Here is a 26,318-nt window from a genome sequence, read left to right as displayed (position 1 = left end):
TTCTGGCCTGCAAGCATACATGTACACTAAATAAATAAATAAATAAATAAATAAATAAATAAATAAATAAATAAATAAATAAATAAATACCAGACATTCTACAGGACACAGAAGAAAACAACTGATAAACTTTTCTATTACAAGGCAGAACAGATTTTCAAATTTTCTGTTTCACAGAAAAGCCTGTCAGATTCTATTGTCCTGTAGGCTGAAGATGGATGCACCAATGTTACAGAAGAACTTTGGGTGTCTGTCCAGGCAGCAAGATGTCTCTGTCAATTTTAGAGTTTTGGAAGTTGCTTACAATGCACTTCCTGTTTACTTAGGTAATGTTATATCCTTATGGGGTCTTGATGGAGTTGAAGACATAGTTATAGTTTTCCTTAGTTACAATCAAAGATAAATTAGATATGAAACTTTAGACTCACAAAGAAATATTGTAGCTATAATTCTTGCTTGATACCTGTTTTGTTATATGTAATTTTGCTATGTTAAAGTTAAAACCTTCCTTTTTAATTAGTCAGAAAATGGAAGGTGATGTGGGATGTTCTTCTGTGTGTGTGTGTGTGTGTGTGTGTTGCTTTTATTGATTGATAAATAAAGCTGTATTGGCCAATGGCTTAGCAGAGTAAAGCTAGGCAAGAAATCCAAACAGAGATACATAAAGAGAGTAAGTAGGTGGAATCAAGGAGACACCATGTAAACGCCGAAGGAGCAGACGCCCTAGAACCTTACTGGTAGTCCACAACCTCGTGGTGATACACAGAGTAATAGAAATGGTTAATTTAAGATGTAAGAGCTAGCCAATAAGAAGCCTGAGCTAATAGGTCAAGCAGTGTTGTAATTAATATAGTTTTGTGTGATTTTGGGGTTGGGGGTCTGGGCAGCCAGAAAATGAACAGTCTCTCCCTACCTATCTCCCATGAGAAAAAAAGAAAGAAGAAGCGATAATATAATAGCAAAAGATGAGAGAGAGAGAGAGAGAGAGAGAGAGAGAGAGAGAGAGAGATATTCCAGAAGATTAATGGAATGTGAAATAGAAGAACCATCAAATGTATTGTAGCCATAGTAATCATGACTGTAAACTACTACATGTATAAGAGAAAGTAGAAAGTAATATCATGGTAGGACTCAATAGATTGCTGAAGGAGCTAAATTGGGAGTCATTAAGATTTTTTGATTTGTCATATATAAATTAGAACTATAATATCCCAAAATGAAAATAATTACAAGTGTATATATAGTTCTGGACCCTGGAAAGGTTAATTAAGAAGCAGGTGTATTTCACTGTAGAACTCTAATAACCATTTCATTTTAAATGTCAAATTCATTTTTAGTATAAGAATAAAATCCTCAAGATGACCCTTAGGAATAAATTTTAAAGGTCCAAGGAAGGAAGAAGGAAGAGAGAGAAGAGAATCAGAGGTAATGGATATGACTTGTTATATAGACATGTACAATGTTCTAAAACTATGAGATGTCATCACACTTGACCCTCAGAATAACCCTTGTTGGGGGAGCTGTTAATATCATTATTCCTGTTTTGTAGATGAGAAAAATGTGATACCAAGGCATGAAATAATAGCTGTCACAAGGCCAGACAACTCGTAACTGTTACTGATGAGATATCCCTTGTGTTAATGTTTCTGGCCTGGGTCCTTGTGTTCCCTGGTACTACCACCATGCCTCAAACCTGATAGCACCACACGTCATTTCCTCATCCTCTTCAATGAGAAAATGAGATAGAAAGGAACATATTATTTAGTTTGGTGATACTTAAAATCACTGAAACAATGCCGAGAGTGGTTCTCCGCTGTGAGGAAGACTTGGTGGGACAGGAAGACTGTTGCTCTTGTTAGACTCAGTTTGAATCCCTTTTACTTTTTTTTTTTTTTTTTTTTTTTTTTTTTGGTTTTTCGAGACAGGGTTTCTCTGTGGTTTTGGAGCTTGTCCTGGAACTAGCTCTTGTAGACCAGGCTGGTCTCGAACTCACAAAGATCCGCCTGCCTCTGCCTCCCGAGTGCTGGGATTAAAGGCGTGCGCCACCACCGCCCAGCTTCCCTTTTACTTTTTAAAGTGTTTTGTTTTTTATATTTTAATTATGTTTATGCATGTTTGTCTGTGTAGGAGTATATGCACATGATGCAGGTGTCCAGGGGAACCTGAACTCTGGTTCTCTGCAAAAAGACTCTGTTCCTCTTCTCCATGTTCTCAGAAACTGGACCGTCTCTTCAGCCACTTGAGGTTTTTCTAATCACAATCACACACGTTTTAATAGAAATTTATTTTTGAGATTTATGTTGTATTAAACCTATGCATTTCAGTGGCTTTTTGTTTGTTTGTGTGTGTGTGTGTGTGTGTGTGTGTGTGTGTGTGTGTGTGTGTGTGTGTTTCTGAGGCAAGGTCTCTCTACACTAGCTCTGACTTTCCTGGAACTCGCTGTGTAGATGAGGCTGCCCTTGCACTCAGAGATCCTCTGTTTCTGCCTCCCAAGTGCTCAGATTAAATATGTGTGCCACCATGATGGGCTGCAGTGGACTTTTAACTTAAAAATTACATAGAACCAGGAAAAAATTATGGAAATTCAATTTATGTTCATTTTGTTTCCAGGATTACAGGTAATCTGAGTATAAATATAAGTGGGTTTGGGGTGTTTTTATTTATGCATTTGTTTGTTTGAAGACAAACATATTTTGATGCTCTAGCTTATTCTTCTATCCTATTTTGGCCTCTGTGACTAACTGGTGTGGCTAGCTCTGCACTCTGATCTTCAGGCAAGCTTTATTCGTTAAAACACAAACAAAATATCACCACATCCAGCCACATGCTTTCAAAAGTGATAGGATGAGAGAAGGCAAAGACAATGCCTCGGGATCCCATTCTCCTTCTCTCGGGTCCTCCAGTGAATTCTAATAGAAAACACTTACTCCTATCGCCAGACTTTCCACCTGCCATTGATTACAGTGACAGTCGTGTAGGAAGCTAAGATGATAGCTATTCTCTGCTTATATGGCCTTCAGCTGTAAGCTGGAAAATGGTCAACAATATTTAGATATTATCCTGTCTCTGTGTTTTTATTTTAAAACCATTCAGCTCTTTAGGGGAGGGATTTTTGGTTTTGGTTTTGGCTTGTTGTTATTGTTTATTGTTCTAGTTTTACATTTGGGTTTTGTTTAGGAGTGTTTCGTAGCTGGGTTATTTATTGGTGGCACTATTCACCCAGTTTCCTCAACTTTCTGCCTAATTATTTAATACAGACCAAGTCTGGATGTTGCTGGTGCACCGCTGTGTTTTCATTCTTGATTTGTTTCATGTGAAGGGTTAATATCTTCCGAGCACACTTCATGAAATACCCTTGTGTCCAATTCATCCTGGCTGCAGGACTGATTCAGGAGCATCACCTGCTCTCCCCACCCTGAGTCATAAACAATACTTAAAATAGATTGGCTGCAAATCAACTGGAGCCAGATGAGCCACAGACACAGCAACTGGTATGGTTTAGTATAAAAATATCACCATCCACCTCTAAAGGAGGAACACAGCCTGGATCCTCACCCCAGGGAGGATGGGTAGCTGCCTCCCTCCCACACAGAGCCCCCACCAAATATCCAGATGAGTTTGGGCTGAGCATTGGGATCAGCCACGTTTAGTATTTAAACACAGACTCCATTTCAAGGCAGATTGGCATCTAACATGGCAACAAGCCTGTCCTTTTGCAAACACTATTATAAATATACACAAATCCCTCTTCTGCTGCTTTAAGCGGTAAAATCAGAGAACCTTGGGCTTTTCCAGGTATGGAATGGAAGCTTCCAAATCCAAATCCATGTCCAACTTATATTTTGAAAAACAGCTGGTTCTCCTCTTTTGATTTCATTTGTTCTAGGCTCTTAATTTTAAGAACAGTTAGAGGTAAGAGGACTTTAGGGACCCCAGGATTCCTTTATCCACTCTCTAACACAAGGGAAAGCCCTTCCTCTAACCTGAAAATGTAGTAGACAGTGAATGCTAATGTAACAATGTTTATCATTTGAGGGAGGACCTTTTTTCCAGAAGTTTATATTCCCATCCTGTATGTGGTCCAGCCTCTGAATACTGAAGTCACATGGTCTGGATGACTATCCCATTTGCCCCACTTTGAATGCATAGAAGCGGCATGCCATCTTGGAGATCAGCCCCTGTGATGACCTCTTACAAATCAGGGCACCAAAATGATCCCTCAAGCTTGAGCTTGTCCCATTATATTATGTAAATAAGAATGCATTTACCACGTAACATATATCTGCTGCTAACTTGAAGGGTGCCCATTTTTAAATAAGTTCTAGTCTGAATCTTTCCTGTTCTCTTTTTAGTGAAAGTTAAAAAAGAGTGATGATTTTTTTTTTTTACATAGTTCTATACATAGTAAAAAGGGGCGCCTCCTCAACAGGATGGGGACCTTCAATAGATGAAGTAAGGACCTCCTATTTGTAGTGTCATTTTTCCTAAACACACACACACACACACACACACATACACACACACACAGAGCCATTCTCCAGTCTGAAGATCCTCATTAGCTTTCTATGCCCAGTGCATCATGTCCAGACCCTACTGTGTGGATCGAGGGCTGGAGGGCTGTGCTTCCCTCCCTAGCTGCTTACTTTCTGTATTTTTGATTCTGTCTGTGAGTCTAACTCAGGTAGTCCCTGTCCTTCTGCCAACACTGTAAGTGCACATACTGTGCTAGTAAGACTTGGGTTCTAGTGGTTCTGTGGTAGTCTTGAGGGGTGACTGCCAACACCAACAATTAATCACCAGACACTGACAGCTAAGGCGTCTGGTCTCGAGGCTTCCATATCCAAAAGGTAGACGAGGAGATGGAAGAACTTAGATGAGAAAAAATTACGTACATGGTTTTACTAACCACTCATGCCCGGCATTTCATCTCATTATCTATGAGCTCACTAGGGCAACTGCAGTAGACACAGTCAACCGTAGGAATGAGGATGCTTTCATGGTGCAGTAGTTCTTGCAAATACCTCCAGCCTCTTTCCCCATCCAGCCTGACTCCGAAGGCTTAACTCTGCTTGTAAAGAAACTTGCAGAGGTGTGTGTGTGTGTGTGTGTGTGTGTTCATTGGATTATTGTATAAATTCATATTCTCAGTTAGAGGAGATCTAGCCATACCCAGTGTTCCACCCATGACCCCTTACCTATACCAGTTCCATTTCTTTGGCCTGATTTCCCACTTCATTTCTTTTGTTCTTCCCTGCCACCGAGGCTTGTGTTTTCTGCCCTTCTGGGTTAAAAAGTATCAGGAGGCGGGTGGAGAGATGGCTCAGAGGTTAAGAGCACTGGCTGCTCTTCCAGAGGTCCTGAGTTCAATTCCCAGCAACCACATGGTGGCTCACAACCACCTGTAATGAGATCTGGTGCCAACTTCTGGCCTGCAGGAACACATGCAGGCAGAACATTGTATATATAATAAATAAATAAATTTTTAAAAAGTACCAGGAAATTGAACTCTTGAGCGGCTGATAGAGTCAGTGGCTAAGTAGCCCAGCTGCTCTATCTCTGCCTGCCTCCCTCTGGGACTGAGCCTCACTTGCCCACTACCATAGATTATTTTTGTCTTCCTTCTGCTCTCTGCCTCACTTCCCCAATGTCCCAAAAATGTTTCCTGTGTCACCTCCCCATGTGCAACACTTGCGTTTCTGTTCCTTTCATTTAGCACATGTGGGTTAATGAAGGTACCCTAAACATGCTACTTTTATTCAAGACGCTTGTATCAAGTAACTAGTGCTAACAAATACTGAGCTAAGTGTTGGCACATCAGTGCCTGACTGTGACGACAGATGTCCCTATACCTGGTCCATGCATGGGCAAAGGGTCCCAGGAGCACAGCAGGAAATAGCTTCATAGCCTAGCATTGTCTTCTTTGCTGCAGCAGAGCAAATGGTGTGCCCCCTGGCGTGTGGGTGAATGCTGAAATATCAGGCAATGCCTTACATTTGTCACAAAAAAAAAAAAAAAACTATGGCACGTAATGTCGTAAGAGATGGAGAAGGCCCTTCTTAACCTCTGGGACACCCAGGTCACTATGAACGGCCACATCTATCTTTCAGTGTGCTCGATGGGGAGCAATCAAAAGATCATTCTCTGTGCCCACCGTTCTGAGGTGGCCTCTTTACTTAAATATATCGCAGGCAGCGGCTTACTGACTGTCAGTGTTTTCCTTGTATAAAACTAGAGCTCAAAATGAGTTAGGAAAAAATTAAATGAGTTCATTTTATGTTCCCATTGTGAAGATCAATAAATAAGCCAAAGTTTATTGGCTGGAGAAATGGCTCAGTGGACAAAGTGTCTGCTGCTTAAGTATGAGAACCTGAGCTTGGGTACCCAAACCCAGGCCAAAAGCACAGGTAGGCAGCACATGCCCTTAACCCAGTCCTGGGAAGAAGAGAAGGGAGGACACCAGGGGACTGGCTGCTAGCCAGTCCAGCCTCTTAATGAGCTCCCGTTTCAGTGAGAGATGCTGTCTCTAAAAGTAAGGTGGCTAGTGACAGAGGAGGACACACTCACAAATTTTAAAATAGAAAAAGAAATATTCAGAAGGTCCTGTGTTTTGAAAATTGTGGTGTAGCAAACTTCTAGGAAGTGAAGCCATTCTGATTCTGATGGTTTTCCCCAGTGCAGAAATATTCTGCAATGAATCTGAAGAGTCGACATTTGGTAGCATCAAGACTTCCTGGCAGAAGAAAAGCCCACACCTGTCCCTCTTCTGTCCAGACATGAGTGCTGGTGTCTTCTCACTGTTCCGAAGTATCCCGGAGCCCCATCCCAACTCCAGACTGTGTGGCTGTTTCCTGAGATAGGAATTGGCTGTGGAAATTGTGTCAGCTCAGAAGCTTGGAACGAAAACGTCTTGTGGCCTTTTTAATCTTTGTACCATGAAGTTTGTGTGAAATAGCATTTCTCTAAGACAATTGCAACTTCATGTTGTGCGATTATTGTGTTGTTTCATCTGCCTTGATAGTTTTATTTTTTAAAAAAAGAAAAGCACTAATAAGATAAGAGGATTTGACTTTTTTAAATGTGTCTGACATGCCATATTAGTCATCAAGGAAAATTGGCCATACATATTATATTATTATATTGAATTAAATGCACATATACCTTATATTTCCAAAGATACTGTGTGTATTATGTATATATATATTACATATATATGAAATCTGTGTTGAGGGTTATAATGTATATCCATATACAGAAGGCATAGTTTTGTTGTAAACAATTACTTTTAACTTCCTTAAAGAATCCAGAATCCTAAAAGAGAGAAGGATGTTTCTCTCCATTTGGGATGTGTGGGTTTCTTTTTCTCATTCCCACCACTCTGAAATGAAATGGAATTGTGGGAAGGAAATTGAAGCTGCATATTCAGTCGAGAATGTGTGACATGCACTGCAGAAATAGCAAGGAAATATCAAGATGAAATTCCAGCTGGGAGGGATTCCTAGAGCTACGGGGGTGGGGCCGAGCCTCAGGCTGGATTGCGGAGGAGTTTGCCTTCGGTGATTCCCACCACCTGTGACACTGATTAATGAGGGCAGGGGTAGAATGACTCTCTGCTTTCCTCTCAGGACCCCTGTGCTGGTCACTTCACCAGGATGACTTGTGGTGCCTCCCGTCAGTCCTTGTGTGACAAAAGCAGAGCTGTCTGCTTGTCAGCCTGCTCTGGGTTGGGTGACACCTGCAGACAGATGCACGGGACCTTTTTGGCTCAGGGATACGGACAGGTCCAGCTCCACCAATAAGTGTGAGCCAGATGGGCCCTGCCTCCATCTTCCAAGGAGAAGCAAAGGGAATTGTGTGAACTCTACAGGGGTCATGCGTCCATGGTTATGGAAAATGGAACAAATACCAAGCAATGGCAGGGGGTTTCTTTTTGAGAAGTGGACAAATGGACCAGTAGTTTCAGTATGCACTGAATCATCTCTCTCTCAAAATACTTCACTTCTAAATTTAACTGTGGCCAGTGCCATCTTGTCTTGTACGTCCCCTTGTAGCTACATTTGTAATACTCTTGTCCTAGCAGCTGAAAGTAATGGAGCAAGGAAACGCCCTCCCTAGAGGAGGCAATGCAGTGGCAAGGGGACGTCTGGTTTCAGCCTTGCCTCCTGTGGGGTAATGAATAGCACAGTTTTCAGGTGCAGAGACTTAGAGCCCAGGCTTCCTGGGTTTAGATTCTCATTCTCCCCCAATTCTACTGGCCCAATCTTGCCAAGCTCTGATAGCTGGTAAACGAGGGCAAGCCCAAACCTACTATATAGATGTTGTGCAGCTTGCATGAAGTAAGCCCTTGCACTCCCTGGTTGCAGAGTCAGATACGGTCATTGTCAGTGAATGGTGGGATCAGAAAGTTCGGCAGAAAGGATGAGAGTCCCCAATGGAGCTTTCCTCCTATCCCCGACAGAGCTGTGGAAGGTTTGGGGGTGTGCCTTCCCCGAGTTCCCTCTCAAGGAGAAAGAGATTATTCTTTTGCTCTCTTACTATATTCCAGGTTCACCCGATCTGTAGCCAGGAAACCAGTTTTGTAACATGTTACATCTTAATCTGGGGCTGAAGTCTGTCCACAGTCCAGATGCTAAAGGCAGTTCATAATAAGAGAAAACGTACCGCAGTCTGCTTGATTTTGACATCTGGACTTGGTGTGAGGTTGGTTTCCCGCATTAGTGAATCTCAGTGGATAATTTGCACTGCACTTTCCTGGTTTTATTAAGGTTCAATATGCGCAGAGCTTAAGCAGGGAGGCAGTTATTAATGACTTCTTATGGGAAACAGCCATCTTCCAGCCCCATTAGTACCAATCTCGCTACTTTCCACTAATGTGGCCGCTCTTGGTTATCTGCTAGGAAATCCCTCAGTAACACGCTGAGGTGGCAGCTGTTGACTGTTCAGTTGCAAGTGTTCTGTATTGACTTCACAGCATGGACGAGGAGCCGTTAGCCCCAGCCCTCCCCAAATTGTCCTCAACGACTTGTATCCTAACTTCGTTCATACAATAGCCTGCTTAATTTACTATGACTATGAAGCCACTCTTTCTAGCCGGCCCATTAATATGTAATGATTCATAATCTTTCAGGGGGAACACGTCTGTTTTCCTGGTATCTTTTTATTGGTTTCAGTTTGGCTCAGGTGTATGCTTTTTAGAGCTAGGGCCTTCCAAGGCTGTATTGCTGTTCTCAGACCATCTCTTCTGCTCTCTTTTGACTTGTGGGTTTATGTCTTGTTTTAAGAATATTTGTATTGTCCTATGACCACCGCATCACAAGGGTGAGAAATGGCAGTCGTTTGAGTTCAGTTCGCCACCGAAAAGCCCAAGAGCTTTCCTAAAAGAGGTTCAGAACTGATGTTTGCCTCGTGTTGTAAATTCGTTTGACCTGATTACAATAAACTGAATAAATATCCAAGACCTTTTGCAACCTGCTGACAAATGAGCAGTTTAGTTCCATTTATTCTCATCCGTCCGTGGTGAGTGATGACCATGGCTTCTACGAGTCTGCAATCCAAGGGAGAATGATGACAGGGTAAATAAAGTGAGCTCTGTAATCACTCAGCAGCAATTGCCATGGAGTGGGTCTCTTCTGGACAGCCTGTCATCATTAACTTAAATCAGCCAATACGAAGACGTAATGAGGCAAAATTAGCCATGGAAAATATCTACATGTCAGAATGCTACGTAGAAGAGTGTACTAATGGAAGGAGGCCGGCCTGTCTTTCATGTTAGCCGAATATAAAAAGCCTCCTCGCCTCTTCCTTTGCCTGGTCTTTGGAGCTGACCCAGCAGTCAGGGTCAGTAGAGGTACGAGAGACCACCTTACCCTTTGGAATTCCTTTTTCTGGTATGCCTGGTGTAACACGTGCCTGTCACTGGCCTACCTGGCAGTGTTGGCATTTGTGATGGCCTTTTTCACCTCTTAGTCCAAGGGCAAATGCAACCAAACAAATGTCCCGTGGCCATGAGCTCAGATAATCCAACAACCTGCTGACATAGTTCTGTGGGGCTTTTCCAGACAGCTCTATCCAAGTCTGCCAACGTATCCCCTAAAAAAAAAAAAGACTTTGAGGGATTTCCAGGGGGAAAATGACTTGCCCACACCTCCCCGTGATACCCAGTCATGCTACAGTCAGGGCTCAGCCAAGCCAACATCTCTTTAAGGTGGCGTAGACCAACTACTAAAGTGACTTTCCTTCTAAATTGCTAGGTAAATCCATTTAGTTTTTAATTCTAACTCAGTTGGGGTCAGTTATTAACAGATGTAGCCGACACACCAGCCTTCCTCCTCAGAGACAGACCACAGTCACAGCGGTACAAGTCCCTTGACCCCTCCCATTTTTTGTCATTAGTCATTTCCTGTCAGTCTACCTCCTGTACCTTCTTATGAGAAGACCCAGACTAATAGCTCTAAAGCCTTTAGGTAAGTCCCCATGGATGGGCGGATTGACGGGGTCAGGCAGCAGACATATGCCAATCTGTGTCTGGTTTACCGCTGGCCAGGAATACAGAGGACTCTACTGAAGTCAAGAGGGCAAACGCACTCCTTCTTCCTCTTCTCTCTGAGTGCTCATGGAGGACAAGCGCTGGCCACAGTAACGCCATCTTGTTTGAAGAGCCTGACAGCCTGTTTCCTGTTTGTCTTCCTCCCTGTAGGTCGTGGCTCTTTCCTCCTGGTGTCTGCTGAGAGACTCCATCTACTACACACTGTCGGTGGTGGCGCTCATTGTGGTAAGTTGCTTTTACCATTTTAGTTCAGTCTTATCCCTTCTCAAGACAGGACAGTGTAAGGCTTGTCAGCGTGGAATTTCTCTCTAGGACATGGAGGCTAATGGAGGCTGATAAGCAAGTTTGTGTCTCTAGGTGGGTAAGTTTTCCTTTCTTCAAGTTACTCTGGTTACCCAGCACCTTGTTTGCTCACTGGGTACTTAGAACAGTGGTCTTAGGTTGTCTGGTTAAGGGAAGTGCCCTGCGGCTATTCTGTAACCTTCTTGACTGTTCCTTCTTGCTAGCCTCATGGCTCCTGACTCCCCTCCCCAAGTGCCCCAGAACTTTTCCCCTCTCAATGTCCCCTGGTCTCAGGCAACATACCTTCTGACCACGCCCCACTCCGTGCTTCAGGGAGAAGTAGATCTGCCTGAGGTCCACTGTGGGTAAATAATTCTGTATTGGACAGCTGCATGTCCCAACCTTGGCATGTCTCTACTAACTCTCCATATGTCTAACAAAACTGGATTCTCTTCCTATATTTCTGCCCTCGTTCTGTCCTAACTACCCAACCTGGAAATTAAATTAAGTCACCCTTTCCTCCAACTCCCCTGTCCCTGTTAGACCTAACTGTCCTGTAGATTCCACCTCATAAACATTGTCCCCACCATGTCCCCCACTTCACTCAGGGCTGCTATGGTCTTAGCCTGAATGGATACATCAGCCATGCTACAGTTCTTGGTGGGTCAGATTACAACACAGAAACACTTCTGTTGCCTACTGCCCTCCCCTCCCTATCACCAGTAAATCTTCCAGCCATCCAGGTCTCCACCAGGAAAGTCCATGAACATTCTTCCCTTGTTTAACTGACCAGAGATAACCAAACTCCTCAGCTTGGCAAGCAGAGGTTCATGGAAGTAGATAGTTACAAATAGGGGAAGCAAATAAGAATTGGAAGACCTGGCTCCTAACGCCAGTCTCCTCTTGTGACAGTTAATTCTGTGTGTCAACTTGACTGGCTAAGGGAGGCCAGGTCTCAGTGCTTCATTATTTCCAGGGGCTTCTGTGTATTAATTACTTTGTTTCATTTTTCACAATACCTGACAGATACAACTTGGAGGATAAAAGATTTGTTTGGATCAAAAGTTTCCGAGGGTTTCAGGCCGTCCTGGTGAGGAAGGATGGTGTATTGAGTAGTGATGGGAGCATGTGGCAGAGGCCATCAACTTCGTGATGGACTCGGATACAGAGAATGAGACAGCAGCAAGTGGCCAGGCTATCTCCCCCAAAGCCTGCCTCTGCTGTCATATCTCTTCCAGCTGGGCCTCACTTCCTGAACCTGCTAGAGAAAAAAAATCATCAGAACTTGCGGGATAGTTCCGAGTCAAGCAGTAACATATGGTCCATCCAGACAGAGCATTTATATCAATAGAATTAAGAAAAAAGAACACTCTCACCAAAATGAGTGGATATCAGCCAGTCCCTTGAGCACCTCAGTGGAACACAGTAGAAGGCAGTAATTTGTTCTTCCTCTGTAAGCAGAGTCATCCAGTTTCCTGTGCCCTTGGACATTGGTGCTTTCCAACTCAAAGAGGGAGTTGAGCCAGTGGCTCCTTAGTTATCATGTCTTTAGGCTTGGTCCAGAATTGTACTACTGGCTTTATAGATGACAGATTGTAGCAGATGTGAACCAACACATATATATTCTGAGCATCTAGAAAACTGTGCCCATCACAGTTTCTTACTAGCAGCATTGATCTCAGAAAATCACTCTCTCTGGTTTCCAGCTTCTTATCTCTGCAGCAGGACTGTATGACCCGCTTTCCAAATTACTCTCCTATGTGGCACTTTAGGTTGAAAACTATCCCGAGGCCTGTCCTGAGTAGACTCTTTTTTAACTTCAACCCAGACTTTCCAAACATGGTTTCTGGTGAGCTTTGTCCTGCAAGGGATCAATACATATTACTCCTGTACATTCTACTGTTCTACCTTTTCAGATGTTGTCTTAGCTAGGGTTTCTATCACGGTGAAGGGGCACCATGACCACAGCAGCTCTTATAAAGGAAAGCAATTAATTGGGGTAGCTTCCAGTCAAGAGGTTTAGTCCACTACCTTCATGGCAAGTGGCATACAGGCAGGCATGGTGCTGGAGAAGAATCTGAGAGTTCTGCATCCTAATCCATAGGCAACGGGATGCAGCCGTGTGCCACACTGAGTATAGCTTGAGCATAGGAAACCTTAAAGCCCGTGCCCCATACTGACACACTTCCACCAACAAGGCCACGCCTACTCCAACAAAGCCACACCTCCTAATAGTGCCACTCCCTTTGAGGGCCATTTTCTTTCAAACCACCATGGGTATTTTCTTATACTTTTTTGAAAATTGCGGGTTTTTTTTTTCAAGAGACGTGTGAGTAGGGGATGCCAGCCGTAAATGAATGCCACTTGCACTCTGCTGAAGTTCTGAGAGATGACTAGGCTTGCAAACACAAGGCAGTAACATGCAAGGGAGATAGGCAAGGTCTCCCAGAGCACAACTCAGAGATGTCTGCCCCCTAGAGCAGTCTTGTGAGCACTGGCTTGCAGCATAGACACCTCCAAGACAGTGTGTGGAAAAACTTGCCTTCAGACCAATTTCTCTGGACCTGTCCAAGATACATCAGACACAACTGCTGCTAACGGCGTGTGAAGAAGTGAAGGGGTTTGGTTTCCCTGGGTCACAGGTGGCACACCCTCCTGAACCTGGTCTTTGGGCCAAGCAACCATCTGCCCTGGGGCCACGGTACATAAATCACACAAGCTGAGACAGCTGAACACGCTGGCTGCTGAGGCCGCCCTGTGTTTCCTTCAGCAAGCATCAAACAGCAGCATCGGATGGATTCCTTGCCATGGGCTGGAGACTTGGGCTGTGTATTCACAGACGGGCTGTCAAAACTAGGGTTTTTGTGACTTTGAGGGAAAATTGTACTTGTCTAGTGTTAAGAAGAAGTGGAACAGATAAAATGGGAGTCTTCAAAGCTGAATATTGCTTCCTTGTACATTAAGCGACATTCCCCCAATTTTAGTGAACAAAACAATTGGCACTCTGATCGGAGTGTGGAAGCAGGGATTTTGACTCTTCGGGTACTGAAGTAGAAACTGGGAAACTGCATTGCAGCCTGCATCGTCTTTCACCACAGGTGCTGGACTTTGGAAAGCAAAGCTTCTGACTGGACGTGATGGAAGTGGCAGGAAATCCTTTGGGATATTGACCTCTGGTGTATCCATGATCATGTCTAAAGTCAATTCTGAAATTCTGGAGAAACAAGATCACATTTGTCTGTGCAGGCTTAGTTTGTCTACAATTCTAATTTCTGTCAGTGAGCATGGAGCCTATTTTCATATTCTCTACCTACCAACCTATCTATCTCTCTATCTACCTATCTATCTACCTTCTATCTATCTATCTATCTATCTATCTATCTATCTATCTATCTATCTATCTATCTACCTACCTATCTATCTATATCAGTGTGTGCGCACTCTTGCACATGTGCGTGTGTCTGTGTGCACGGCTCACCCCTGTGAAGGCAAAAGTCTGATGTTGGGATGTCTTTGCCTATTACTTCTCTGCTCTACTTTTTTGAGCCAGGGTCTCTCAGGCAACAGGGAGCCTCCTGTTTGGACTAGCCTAGTTGGTCAGGGAGACCAAGATCTACTGATCTCCACCTCCAAACCTGGGCTCCCATCCCCAGCTTTAACCTGGATGCTGGGGCTCCAAGCCCATGCCTTTGCGCTTGAACATCGAGCACTTTAATACTGAGCCACCTCCGTGCTCCTGCCATCTGGGATTCTCACTGGAGACTGTGTGGGGAATGAATCCATCCTCAGTCCAGAAGGATAGCACCTAGCAAAGTAGCTGTCACAGCGACCCACCCCAGCCTCAGACTGAAACTCACAAACTCTCTGTAGCTTTTTGCCAGTACTTTTTTTTTAACTCCCTTCTTTTGTGACTGCAGATACAGTAACAAAAACATGTTCGTCAAGTTTTCTTTAGGTAATACCTAGCTTAATGCAGGATCGTGCTGTGGTCACGTAAATTGCCTCTGTTACAACGCCCTTTCCCCAGCCCACAGAATAATCACCAAGCTTTCCAAACAATTTAATTTAATTATTAGCGTTTTTTTTAAGTTCTGAAATGTTCAGCTGACCCCTTGAGGTTGTACAAGGAGAACCCATTCACTCCCAGGGCAAGGGTGGACTAAGTGGGACCAGATGCCATTTCTATGTATCATCTCATCAAGACACCCTTAAGAGTCATACAGCAGAGCCCCAAGGACAAACCAGGAGGCCTAGAGATCCAAAGATAGCTAAGACAGAGTCTCCAGGGATGCCACTTGCTGCTAAAGGACAGAGGGCAAGGAGTCCAGCCAGGAGAATGCTAATAGCTTCATTATTGCCTGCAGTCTAAAACTGCTGAGACATTCCAGTTAAAGGTGGAGCACAGATGGGCAGAGAGCAAGAACACAGGGGTGAGACAGGCGTGTGTATTCCCCACACAGTCCCCCCAAATAAAGACAGTTGATTAAGAGACCCAAAGTCAGTTCTCTTTGGTACCTAGGCTCCATCTCAATTTTCCTTTGTGCTACGTTATGATTAGTCTGCAATGATGGTATATCCTTGTCTAAAGCAATCATTCTTTCAAAAACACACAGTATGTTCTTCCTATTGTCCTCCCCGGGGAAAGAGAGCCTCCCTTTAGCCTCATGCACCCTCTCTATTGGAATCTTTGGCCATGGAAACGCGAGATAATGCCTGGAAGCAAGAGAAATGCCACTGTTAAGTCCTAAGAATGTTCTGTGTTCTTTGCAGTGTTTCCCATCATGTGTCTGCTCACGTATGGAACAGCTGTCCACAGATCATGTGTCTGCTCACATACGTAACAGCTGTCCACAGATCAGTACAGGTCTCCCCTGCCTCTCCTCCACACCCAGGATCACTTGGTCCAGGGGCATAGCCGGCCTCCCAGTCCTGCCCTTTTTCCAAATTCCAGCCAGCCTGTCAAGTTTCTTGCATTAAAATGTTGCTGTGATTTATATAATCATGATATTTGCATAAATGCAAATGATCCATCACTTCATCAGTCTAACAGCTGCCCAAAAGGAACTACTTTATTTTTACACTTCATCTAAGCTGTAGTCAGGGATTGTGAACATGAAGAAGAGAGGAGCCTTCGTGGGAGATGGAAAACTCTATGGAATCGCTTCCTCTTAACTTGGGCTGGTAGAAAAATCCCCTTCAAAGTGCTGTCTGTCTGTAGATGATAGAGCAGAGAAGCCACTGATCCTTGTTGGCACGGTCCTCAGGCCACTCTGGGTGCACACCCAGCAAAGAAACTAGTTCAAGTTAATGCCTCCATTTCCATCACTGGGGGAGCTCTTTGCAGAACCCCTGGGTGAAGAGTTCCCATGGGGGCTGCGAAACAGCTGAGCTGACACTCACTTGCCAGAGACAGGCAGTGACTCGGCATTAGTTGCCATAACAAAATACTTGAAACAATTATAAATAGAAAGGTTTGTTTAGCTCATGGACCCAGAAGTCCAAGTTCAAGTTCAAGTAACCCTGTTGCTTTGAACCCATTGTAACAGGTGTTTGTGGTAGAACAAAGTGACAACCTCACAAGCCAAAACAAGAAAGAAAACGGAAGACAGAGATCCCACTGTCACCTTCAAGGGCATGACCCAGTGGCCTAAAGATCTTTCATTTGGTTCCTCTCCACAATGATTTTACTAACCTTCTGATAGTGCCAACCTAAGCACCAAGCTTTTAACACATGACCCCCAAGAGACATGAACTTTCCTGACTGAACTCAGAACTTTCTGTCCCTTATTGTGTCATGCAATAGCCATGATAGCCATAGGGGCATGTGCAGCTACTGAATCCTCAAAATGCAACTAGCAAGAACAAATGACTGAATTTTATGTTTAAGTTGCATTGTACAGCCATGTTGTCAGAGGTTTCTGTCCCACCTGGGTCCCACAGCCCTTCAGCCCCAAAGAAACACACAGAGGTCTACATTAATTATAAACTGGTTGACCTATTAACTCAAGATTCTTATAACTCTTATAACTTATATTAGCCCATAATTCTTGTCTGTGTTGGCCACGTGGCTTGGTATCTTTTATCAGCGAAGCATTCTCATCTTGCTTCCTCTGTGTCTGGGTGATGACTGCAGACTGAATCTTTCCTCTTCCCAGAATTCTCCTGTTCTCCTTGCCCCACCTCTACTTCTTGCCTGTTCACCCCACCTATACTTTCTGCCTGGCTACTGGCCAATCAGCATTTTCTAAACAAGTACAAGAAGCAAATCTTTACAGGGTAAAATCATTGTCCTACAGCAGAACCATAGATAGCTGGTAACTACCTCATTGGATGGTGCAGTTCTAATGAGCCAACTGTCCTGTAGAAACTATGAACTTTCCTACAGTTACCTATGTCTTTTAGGCTAACAGAGAAGGTGTCTCAGACGGTTCAGCAATAACATGCCAGTGTAGCTCCAGCTATACAGTACAGCTGTGTAGAATCCAGATTTCCTTCCAATAAAATCTGCCTCTGAGAATCTGAAATAGTTCTTATTCTGAGAACATGTTGTTGGAAAAAATAGCTTTACCTTACATACCCTAGAGCTCATGAAGGTAACTGTTTTAGTTCCTTTTTTTTTTTTTGCTGTGATTTTAAAAACTGACAAAAAAAAGCAGTATGGGGAAGAGGAGCTCATTTGGCTCATAATTTCAGGTTACAGTCTATCACTGGGGGGAAGTTAAGGTAGGAGCTTTAAACCACAAGTCACATCATATCCATAGGCAAGAGCAGAGAGAAACGAACACACATATGATCACATGTTTGCATGTGCTCAGCTCCATTCCTCTACCCTGACACAGTTCAAAACTCCTTGCCACTCACACTGGGCTGGGTTTTCCCACAGCAGTTAACTTAAGACAATCCCCACAGACATGCCTACATGCCAACCCGATGTAGACAATCCTTCATCAAGATTCATCCCAGGTGATTCCAAGTTGTGTCAAGTTGACAAGGCTATCCATTACAGCAGATAATCTTAAATACTCTAGAAATTGTTTTGTGCAGTTCCTCTGGTGGTAGATAAACAATCTTGACAGTCACGGTGAGCATTGCCTACCTTCCAGGTGGCCCTTCTCTCTAGCAAGTCCCCTCTCCCTCTCAATCCCATGCTCTACTGGGAATTAACTGATTTTCTCTGGATTTCCTTGCACCAACTGGACTGTCATTTCATTTCAGCTCTCCTTCTGGCCAAGGAGGAAGAATGATGATAGCTAGAAGCTTCCCAGGAGAATGATTGTGACAGAAATTTAAAGTCCTGAAATAAATTGACTGTAGTCACACAGAAACTAACTGACTTTACAGTCAGTGGTGAGTGTATGGAAGGAACTATATAGTGCTGGGAATCCCGGGAGGCTGGGGTCATCTTTGCATTTGCTCACTCAACAGGGAGCGGTGTATGTCAGCTGTTCTGGAGAAAGCAGCTTGCGAATAAGAGCCACTGAGTATTTACAGTGAAAATTGGAGGTGGAGTTTTTCCCATCCTGGAAGCCACTTCCAAATCACCACACAGAGATTTATGTTAATTGCAAATGCTCAACCAATAGCTCAGGCTTATTACAAACTAACTCTTACAACTTAATCCATTTCTATTAACCTATGTGCTGCCATGAGGCTCATGGCTTTTACCTCTATCCCATTTTATGTGTTCAACTCATTCCTCATCCAGCTGGCAAGCCTTCTGACTCCTCCCTTCCTCATCCCATCATTTTCAGTTTGACTTTCCTACCTAACTTTATCCTGTTCAGCTATTGGCCAGTCAGCTTTTTATTAAACCAATCGTAGCAGCATATAGTCATACAGTGTACAGAAGGATTATCCCACAGCAGAAGATGGCTTTACATTTTTAGTTTGTGCTTGCGTTTGTTTTTGTGCTGCCCGGCCACCACCAAACCTTGTCTCCTATATACGTCATTTATCTTCCCAACCATTGCTTCCTGGAGCTGATCAGCACTTCTCAAACTCTTAATTTCTTATCCTCCTTCCTGCAGCCACTAATGCCATTCGAGTTCTCTTCCTACATGCCTCGTTATCTTTAAAGCTTAAGCCATAGCAGGGCACAGCTTCTCAGTATGTCCCACCCGCCCCACCCCCTCAGCTAAGCCACTTGTACTGCTAGCTCCTAGGCCCGCAGAAATGAGTGCTCTAAACTTGGAGCAGCTGGAGGTAGGGGGATCCCTGTGCCATTGAATGTGAAGTGTCTATGGGAGAGGCTAGCTTGATTTGATAGTTAGGAAAGGGAGATTTTCAAGTTTCAGCCTCTTGAAAGAAAAGGATGCTCTTGATTTTCTCCTGTCATTTTCACTGCTTAGAATGCTCACAGTGCCAATGATCATAACATAGATTATGAAATAGCAGCAATGCGGCCATTCCCGTTTTGTGGTTGTAGCTTCTAGTATTCGAACTCCGGACTGGTTAGTGGTGCTGAGGCAGCTCGCTCTCTTCTCCTGGTTACACCCAAGCCCCTCCTATCTTGTCTTTGCCATGTTGTCCGTCTTAAAGGAGCTGTTCCCTTGGCAGTTCCTTGGATTGCTCTGGCATCCGGGGATCCACCTGGCTGAAGTCAGCCTGACTTTTCGGGAAGAATTTTAGAGCGGGCACCAGGATTGACAAGCCTGTTTCCATGGTACCCAGCCACTTCTCTGAAGCCTAGAGGAAATGAGTGCTTTTGTCGAATTCGTTTCTGGTTGTTCACATTTAGCCCAGCTGCAGAATATGTGGGAACCCAAGGGAAGACAAGTGTAACTTCCGGTGAGCCACGTGTAAGGTCAGAGGCCAGGACCCCCAGGGCAGCGCTTGCTCAGCAAATCTGAGGTCCAGTTCCTGAGTACCAGTGATTCTCAGCACTGTGAGCTCTCTCAGTTCCTGGCCTCAAACACATACAGCAGAGAATATCCAAGGCTTGCTTTCTTTTGTGAAGCGGTTGAGTTACTTCTAAATGCCACAGAAGGAGAGTGCTTAGTTGCAACTCACCTTTCAGATTCTGGTCTGGCACCAATGACTTACTCGCCGCTCCCCCGAGTCGTGAACGTCAAGCAGAAAGCTCTTCCCCCTGCCTCACGCAGCTATAGGCTGGTGTAGGCACTGCAGTGGACTGCCTGCCCCGTGGTACTTCTGCTCATTCACACGGGTTCACCAGAGCCTTGAAAATGGGCTTGAGCTGCTTCAACTTTGCTGCCTTCACCATGGTGGAGGGCTGGGTTGTGAGTGCCACCTAGTGGTACCAAAGTGGAACTAATCATAAAACGAAACCCATTTTCCCACAGCCTCCTCTGTCATTATAACTTTCCACACAGAATAATCCTAGGCCTCCGTCAGGATAGCCCCATGGTTCTTTCCAAAAGAACATTCGCCATCCATTTGATTTCCTCATTCCCAGTCTTCCAGGAAAGGATGACCAGGCTACACAGCCTCCCCCAAGCACCAGCCCTGATTTCCGCTGATAGATCTTCTCGCTGCTCTGCACAATCCTCTTAGAGTACAGGGATAAACTGCACCATGGTTTTACAGCAGCCACAGGGCAGTTGAATCCCCTGGCTTTGTTCTCCTGAGCAACCAATGCAGCAGTTGTTACCCCTGAGAAACAGGGTGTCCCCGGGGCCACACAAAAGGAAAACTATCGGGTATTTTGAATGTTTCCAGATCACTATTGTGTGCTAGAACTTGCAGGAAGATAACATCCATTTCTCTTTCTGTGTCTGACTCCTCCCAACCTCCATACATCACACACCACCACAGCAGCCCTGTGGGCTCATATGCTCGGCCTCTGGCTAGCAATTCAGCTGATCATACCATGGTTTGCGCGCTGTTTGTCGGCTCTTTGAGGCTCCCTGTAAACTCTACCCCCCTCCCAGTTTGCGACTATATTAGTTACTTTTCGCTATGACAAATTGCATGGCAGGAGCAACTTAAAGAAGTCTATAGTTTCAGAAGAGGGTGCAGGCCTGCATGGCAGAGGGGGAACATGAAGGGACACACTCCTGTCTGTGGCAGAGGGAGTCTGAGGTGGCTTCTCACACCTGATGAATCAGGAAGCAGAGAGCTTGGGCCAGAAGCAGAAGCAGACATTACCTGCAAGGCCAATAGCTCACTTCTGCTGGCCAGGCCACCGTGCCAAAGGCTCTGTACCCCCTCTAGCTCCAGCTGGGGACCCGCTGTTCAAGAATGCACATCTGTGGGCTGTGGGAGAAGTTTCACGTTCAAGCCACAGCGAGGATCTTTGTACAGTGAAGCCCATTAGTATTTTTTCTCTACATAATCAATAGTTAAAGGCATACCAACCCACAGCTGTTCCTGAAACGTTCATAAAGGATGCCTGTGTCTCTATACCAAGACCAGTCAACTCCCCGTGACTGCCTTTGCAGGATCTATGCCCCTATCTGTGGAGAATCTCTTACAGAATACAAGATCCCTGTGAGCTGCATCCATATTGTGCCTTCGCCTGCCTTCTCTGATGGGAGAGAATTCAATTGTCCTGGTTTAATAAACTCTCCTGGAGTCTCATATTCTCTTGAGTAACTCTGAAGTAATTGTTTCTTCCCCATTGCTAAGACTAATATTGAATTAAGTACTTAATAAAAATTTTTCCATCTTAAATAATTGGTTCTGTTCCATTATTTCGTGATAACAATTTGTTAATGCTAGCAATTATGTCAAGCAACTGTGAGTCTTTCCAGGGGGTGGGTTCCGTACTATCCAGTCTGCATTGTGGGATTATTTGCTTCATTCCTCCAATCCTTTCCCCATTCTGGCTTGGCGTTCTCATCCAGATGTCAACTTGTTGAACTTGATGGCAGAGACAGAGTAACAAAACAACTTTCTTTCTTTCTTTCTTTCTTTCTTTCTTTCTTTCTCTCTTTCTTTCTTTTTAACAACTTGTTAAAAAGAACCAGTTACCAATAAGCATGACCCCTAGATCCTGGTCCTTCTCCTTAGACCTTTACCATGGCAGGAAGAGCTCCTGTGAGCTGTGTGGGCTGTCCATGAGGTGACTTTTGTGTCTCAGCGCAACTGGAGATTATTGGACTCGCTGGGGACCAAGGCAATGCCCGCATTGCTAGCTACATTTATCATCTTGCTTAATGACATTCTGGCACTGGGTACCTAGGTTGCCCTGCAGCCTCTGTCTTAGAGGCTCCAGAGGCCTCTGCCTTCATGGGGAGTGCTACTCAAAGATCTCCATCCTTATAGAAGCCATGAAAACATTTCTATGGCTTCCAGCATCCATGACAGGTACACCCTTTGTGGGTCCTATGAGTCGTGTAAGGCAGATAAGTGTGTCATGAAAAGAGGTTCAAATAAGAGCCAGGCCCAGGTCCTGGAATCAATTCCACAATGGATTGAACAATCCTAGAAATTATTTCTGCTTTCTGAAATTTGGTTTCCATATGTACAGATTTTGCTAGTTTGCTCGTTATTTTGTTTGGTTGTTGTTTAGTTTCCCCCAAATGGGAATTGATCTGAGGTAGTGTTGGCTGGAAAGTAACTGTTTAAACCTTGTTATAGACGCTCTGTTGGTCCCAACAGATGGGAATAAAATCTCGGTTTGTCACTTGTTTCCTTCACTGCTTCTGACCTTCCCGAGCCTCCTTCCTTGACAGGAGGCAGACCATGGCACAAGGCATGAGAAGCCAACAGTGCCCAGGGTGTGCAAACAGTTTGATGCCATTCACTTGTCTCAAGATTACTTTCTGTATGAGATGCTTAGGGTTGCTGTTCCCCACACTTGTGGTTGTGATAGAAGAGATCCCTTGGGAATAAAAGGAGACAGCTAGAAGGGCACTGTTGGGTGTACGGAAGGTCAAGTGCTTGCATCAAATCTGAGACGTGCAGAAGTGTGACTCATGGTACCTAAAGGGTCAGAATTTGAAAGTGCCTGCCAAGTTTCTACCTCCCCTTGTAGACCTAAGTTCCATGATGGGTCTTGTTTTAGAAAGCAGAGTCATCTCTCCCAGTCCTTCTATCTGGGGACAGAAACTGAAGAGTGACCTGGATCACCTCGCTTCTCCTTCCCACCCTCACCCACCCCAATCTTCACACAATTCTCCTTCCACTATCGATAGACAAAGACTATAGAAAGAGTTTGCCCACAGGTACCTGGCCTTTCAGCCCAATCATGAATGTCACCAGGCCAGCGGCAAGTACCGCCAGCCCATCATCTTAAAATACTATTACGTGCACATGTGTGCACACATCTCTAACTGACTTTCTTTTTTTCCCCCACAGTTCATTTATGATGAAAAAGTTTCTTGGTAAGTACATTTTTGTTCCTTCTAATTATACCTTTTTATGACACAGAGCCAAATGCATTGTAGGCTGGAGATGAGGATTAGAAAAAGACACAGGGCAGCAAGATGGCTCTGCAGGTAAAGGTACTTGCTGCCAATGCCAACAGCCTGGGTTTAATATCCGGAAGCCATGTGATTGAAGGAGAGAACTGACTTACACAAGTTGTCCTCTGACCTCCACACTGATACCTAACATGCACACGTATGTGCATGTGCACACACACACACACACAAATAAGTAAATAATTCTAATCTATAAAAGGAAAGAAATGTCATGACAACTTGGAACAAGGATTTCTTAGGCCCTGCCCATTCTTCCTCAACAAAGACATCAAATTACCTTTTATTTAGCTTTTCCCTTGGGCTGCTGGGGTGATGGGATTCATATCTTCATATCTCTATGTCTTTATTGTGGAGGCTGGATGCTGTCAATTTTCTGTGTTCTTCTATAGTCAGCCATAGCTGGACCCTAGTTGTCATTTGACTAATCTTTTTATACCCTTGTCAATCAGATTTCCATTATCACAGCAAAGTACATAGACAATCAACTTATAAAGAGAAAAAGTTCATTTTTACTCCCAGTTTGAAGCCCATGTTCATGGTAAAAGGGCATGCCTGGGGAAAACAAAACAAAACAAAACAAAACAAAAGCAATCACCCATGACCAGAAAGCAAGGGAAGGAGGGGTCCCACTGTTTTCTTCCAGGACAAACCCAAGGACCTCTCACTGGGCCCCTACTCTATCAGTTCCCAACAGCATCATGCTGGGAATCAACTCCTTAGCACTCTGGACATTAGGGGAACATTCCAGATCTGAGCTGTAGGTAGCAGGAGGTAAACCAAGTTCAATGGTCCAAACCTCAGTGACACCTTAGGAGTCAGGATCCCATTAAAGTGCTGCTAAGACTCTAAAAGGCAACGCATGGTTCTGAGTCTGTGGTGACTTAGATAGAGGATGCTGTTCAATTAAATACACAGAGGGATATTTGCATTTTGACCAACTGTTCAAACCCCCATTCTCAAAATGAGTTCTGAGCAAGTATGTTTGAAATGGAAATCGAAATTAGGTGTCCTATGCATTCTTATTACAGTTCTCCCCCAAATGCTTGATCTGCATAAGTAGAAGAAAATGAAAAACTTCTTAGAAATAGGAGGGACGCTGAGGCTAGAAACTTCCACAGCATTACCTTGTGTTAGGAGTGAGTGAGCTAGAAAGAGACAGGGAATTCCCGTGGCTTCACTTCCAGCGAAATATTCTCAACTTTGCTCTAACCCTTGGTTGGGGGCTCTGCCTCTATCTGAGAATAGTTCTCCGGCTTCCAGAACTTGAGGGTGCCAAGGGCCTACCTCAGTGATGGGAACTGTCAGAGGGTAGTTATGCCAGCATGAGGAGATAGGTTGTTGACTTCTAAGACCTATCTCTTCTTTCCTTAAAAAACAGCTTGGGAAATGTTTGAAAACCCAATAATTTAAAATGCAGATTATAATATAATACATATACTCTATTTTTTAAAAGACCCATGCTCTCTATACTTAGTCACAAAAAAAGTAAGAAGTCTTTTTAAGTAATAGTGATGAAAAGCCTGAAGGGGGTCAAAATGGCTAGAGCACTCCAGGTCCCAGGTCTGCTAAGGGTGCTGTTCCAGAGGGCAGTACAACAGGGTCACCACTGCTGGAAAGAGCCATCCCAGAGTAGGGAGCTGCCACCCCAGGGTGGGGGAGCTGCCACCCCAGGGTGAAGAGCTGCCATCCCAGGGTGGGGAGCTGCCATCCCAGAGTAGGGAACTGCCATCCCAGGGTCAGGGAGCTGCCACCCCAGGGTGGGAGGCTGCCACCCCAGGGTGAAGAGCTGCCACCCCAGGGTGAAGAGCTGCCACCCCAGGGTGGGAAGCTGCCACCCCAGGGTGGGGAGCTGCCACCCCAGAGTGGGAAGCTGCCATACCAGGGTGGGGGAGCTGCCATCCCAGGGTCAGGGAGCTGCCACCCCAGGGTGAGGGAGCTCTCAAAGCGTCTTATTGCTGCATGAGAACCATGGCAGAGAGAGACAAATGCAGATGTCCTAATAAGCGAGCTTTGGCTGGCCCCCTCACAGAGCCCTTTAAGATACCTAACGTGTCTTAGTGGCTTAGTTAATTTCCCCTTCATTCCAAAGGTGTCTCAGTCACAGTTCTGTTGCTGTGATGAAACACTATGACTAAGACAAGTCTCAGAGGTTTAGTCCGTTATCATCATGGTGGGAATCATGGTGGCCCGCAGGCAGACATGGTAGCTGAGAGTTCTGCATCTGGATCTGCAGGCAGAAGGAAGAAAAAAGAGAGCCACTGGGCCTCATTTGGGCTTCAGAATCTATCCCCAACTCCTAACCCATGACACACTTCCTCCAATAAGACCACACCTACTCCAACAAGGTCACATCTCCTAATCCCTCTCAAGTAGTGACACTCTCCAGTGACCAAGCATTCAAATAGATGAGCCTGTGGGGGGTGGGCATTCTTGGTCAAACCTAGTCTCAGTCTCTCTCTCTCTCTCTCTCCCTCCCCCCCTTTCCCTCTCTCTGTGGGGGGTGGGGGAGGAAGGGAGGGAGATGTTAGGTAAACTTACACTCTGATAAAGCCTAAATCCTATCACAGGGGATTCTAGATTATGCAAAGAACAGGCCATATGTGCCTACAGTCTAAGCACCAGCAGGCCTATACACATGGGGTCAGGAGTATGGAGTCAGGAGGACCACAGATGCATGAGTTACAAAGGGAATGAGGCTTGGTGCTAGCTAGCCCTGTGGGGGTGTCTTTGTTTCCAAAGATCTGAGCCACAGGCTCCCGGGGCCCAGAGTCCCATCATTCTCAGAGTGCTGGCCTGTTGTGTAACCACTGTTATTGCATGCATGGGCTGACAGAAAGAATTTCTCATATGAGTGAAGCCAAGAAATTAAAATCTGCACCACTGGCCCTTTGCTGCTCTGGGGCTTCCAGGGAAGGCAAAATACATTGATTGAATTTGAAGATGCTTTTTACTGTTTGCTTCCCCTGTCTTCCTACCTACTAAGCATTGATTTTTTTTTTTCCCCTGGATGTGGGCAGGAGCTGATCTCTCTCTCTTTAAAACCAGACTCCAGAGTGTGCACAGCAAAAGCACAGCAGGGTTTCAGTGATACCTCACAAGCTGAGTTC

At 44.7% G+C, this 26,318-nt stretch overlaps 1 protein-coding gene across 1 annotated transcript in view; it reads left to right on the top strand.

The window, feature by feature from the left end:
- Slc24a3 (solute carrier family 24 member 3) overlaps positions 1-26,318 on the top strand; it is a 482,375-nt gene that overhangs the window by 410,096 nt on the left and 45,961 nt on the right. Inside the window, exons 7-8 of the mRNA XM_005365499.3 lie at positions 10,694-10,768; positions 23,087-23,112. Coding sequence (XP_005365556.1) covers positions 10,694-10,768; positions 23,087-23,112 — 101 coding nt within the window. The remainder of the gene's footprint in view (positions 1-10,693; positions 10,769-23,086; positions 23,113-26,318) is intronic.

The sequence above is a fragment of the Microtus ochrogaster genome, unplaced genomic scaffold (assembly GCF_000317375.1).
Source record: "Microtus ochrogaster isolate Prairie Vole_2 unplaced genomic scaffold, MicOch1.0 UNK3, whole genome shotgun sequence".
Taxonomy (NCBI): domain Eukaryota; kingdom Metazoa; phylum Chordata; class Mammalia; order Rodentia; family Cricetidae; genus Microtus; species Microtus ochrogaster.
Note: the sequence above shows the minus strand (reverse complement) of the source record. Positions and strands in the feature narration are given on the sequence as shown.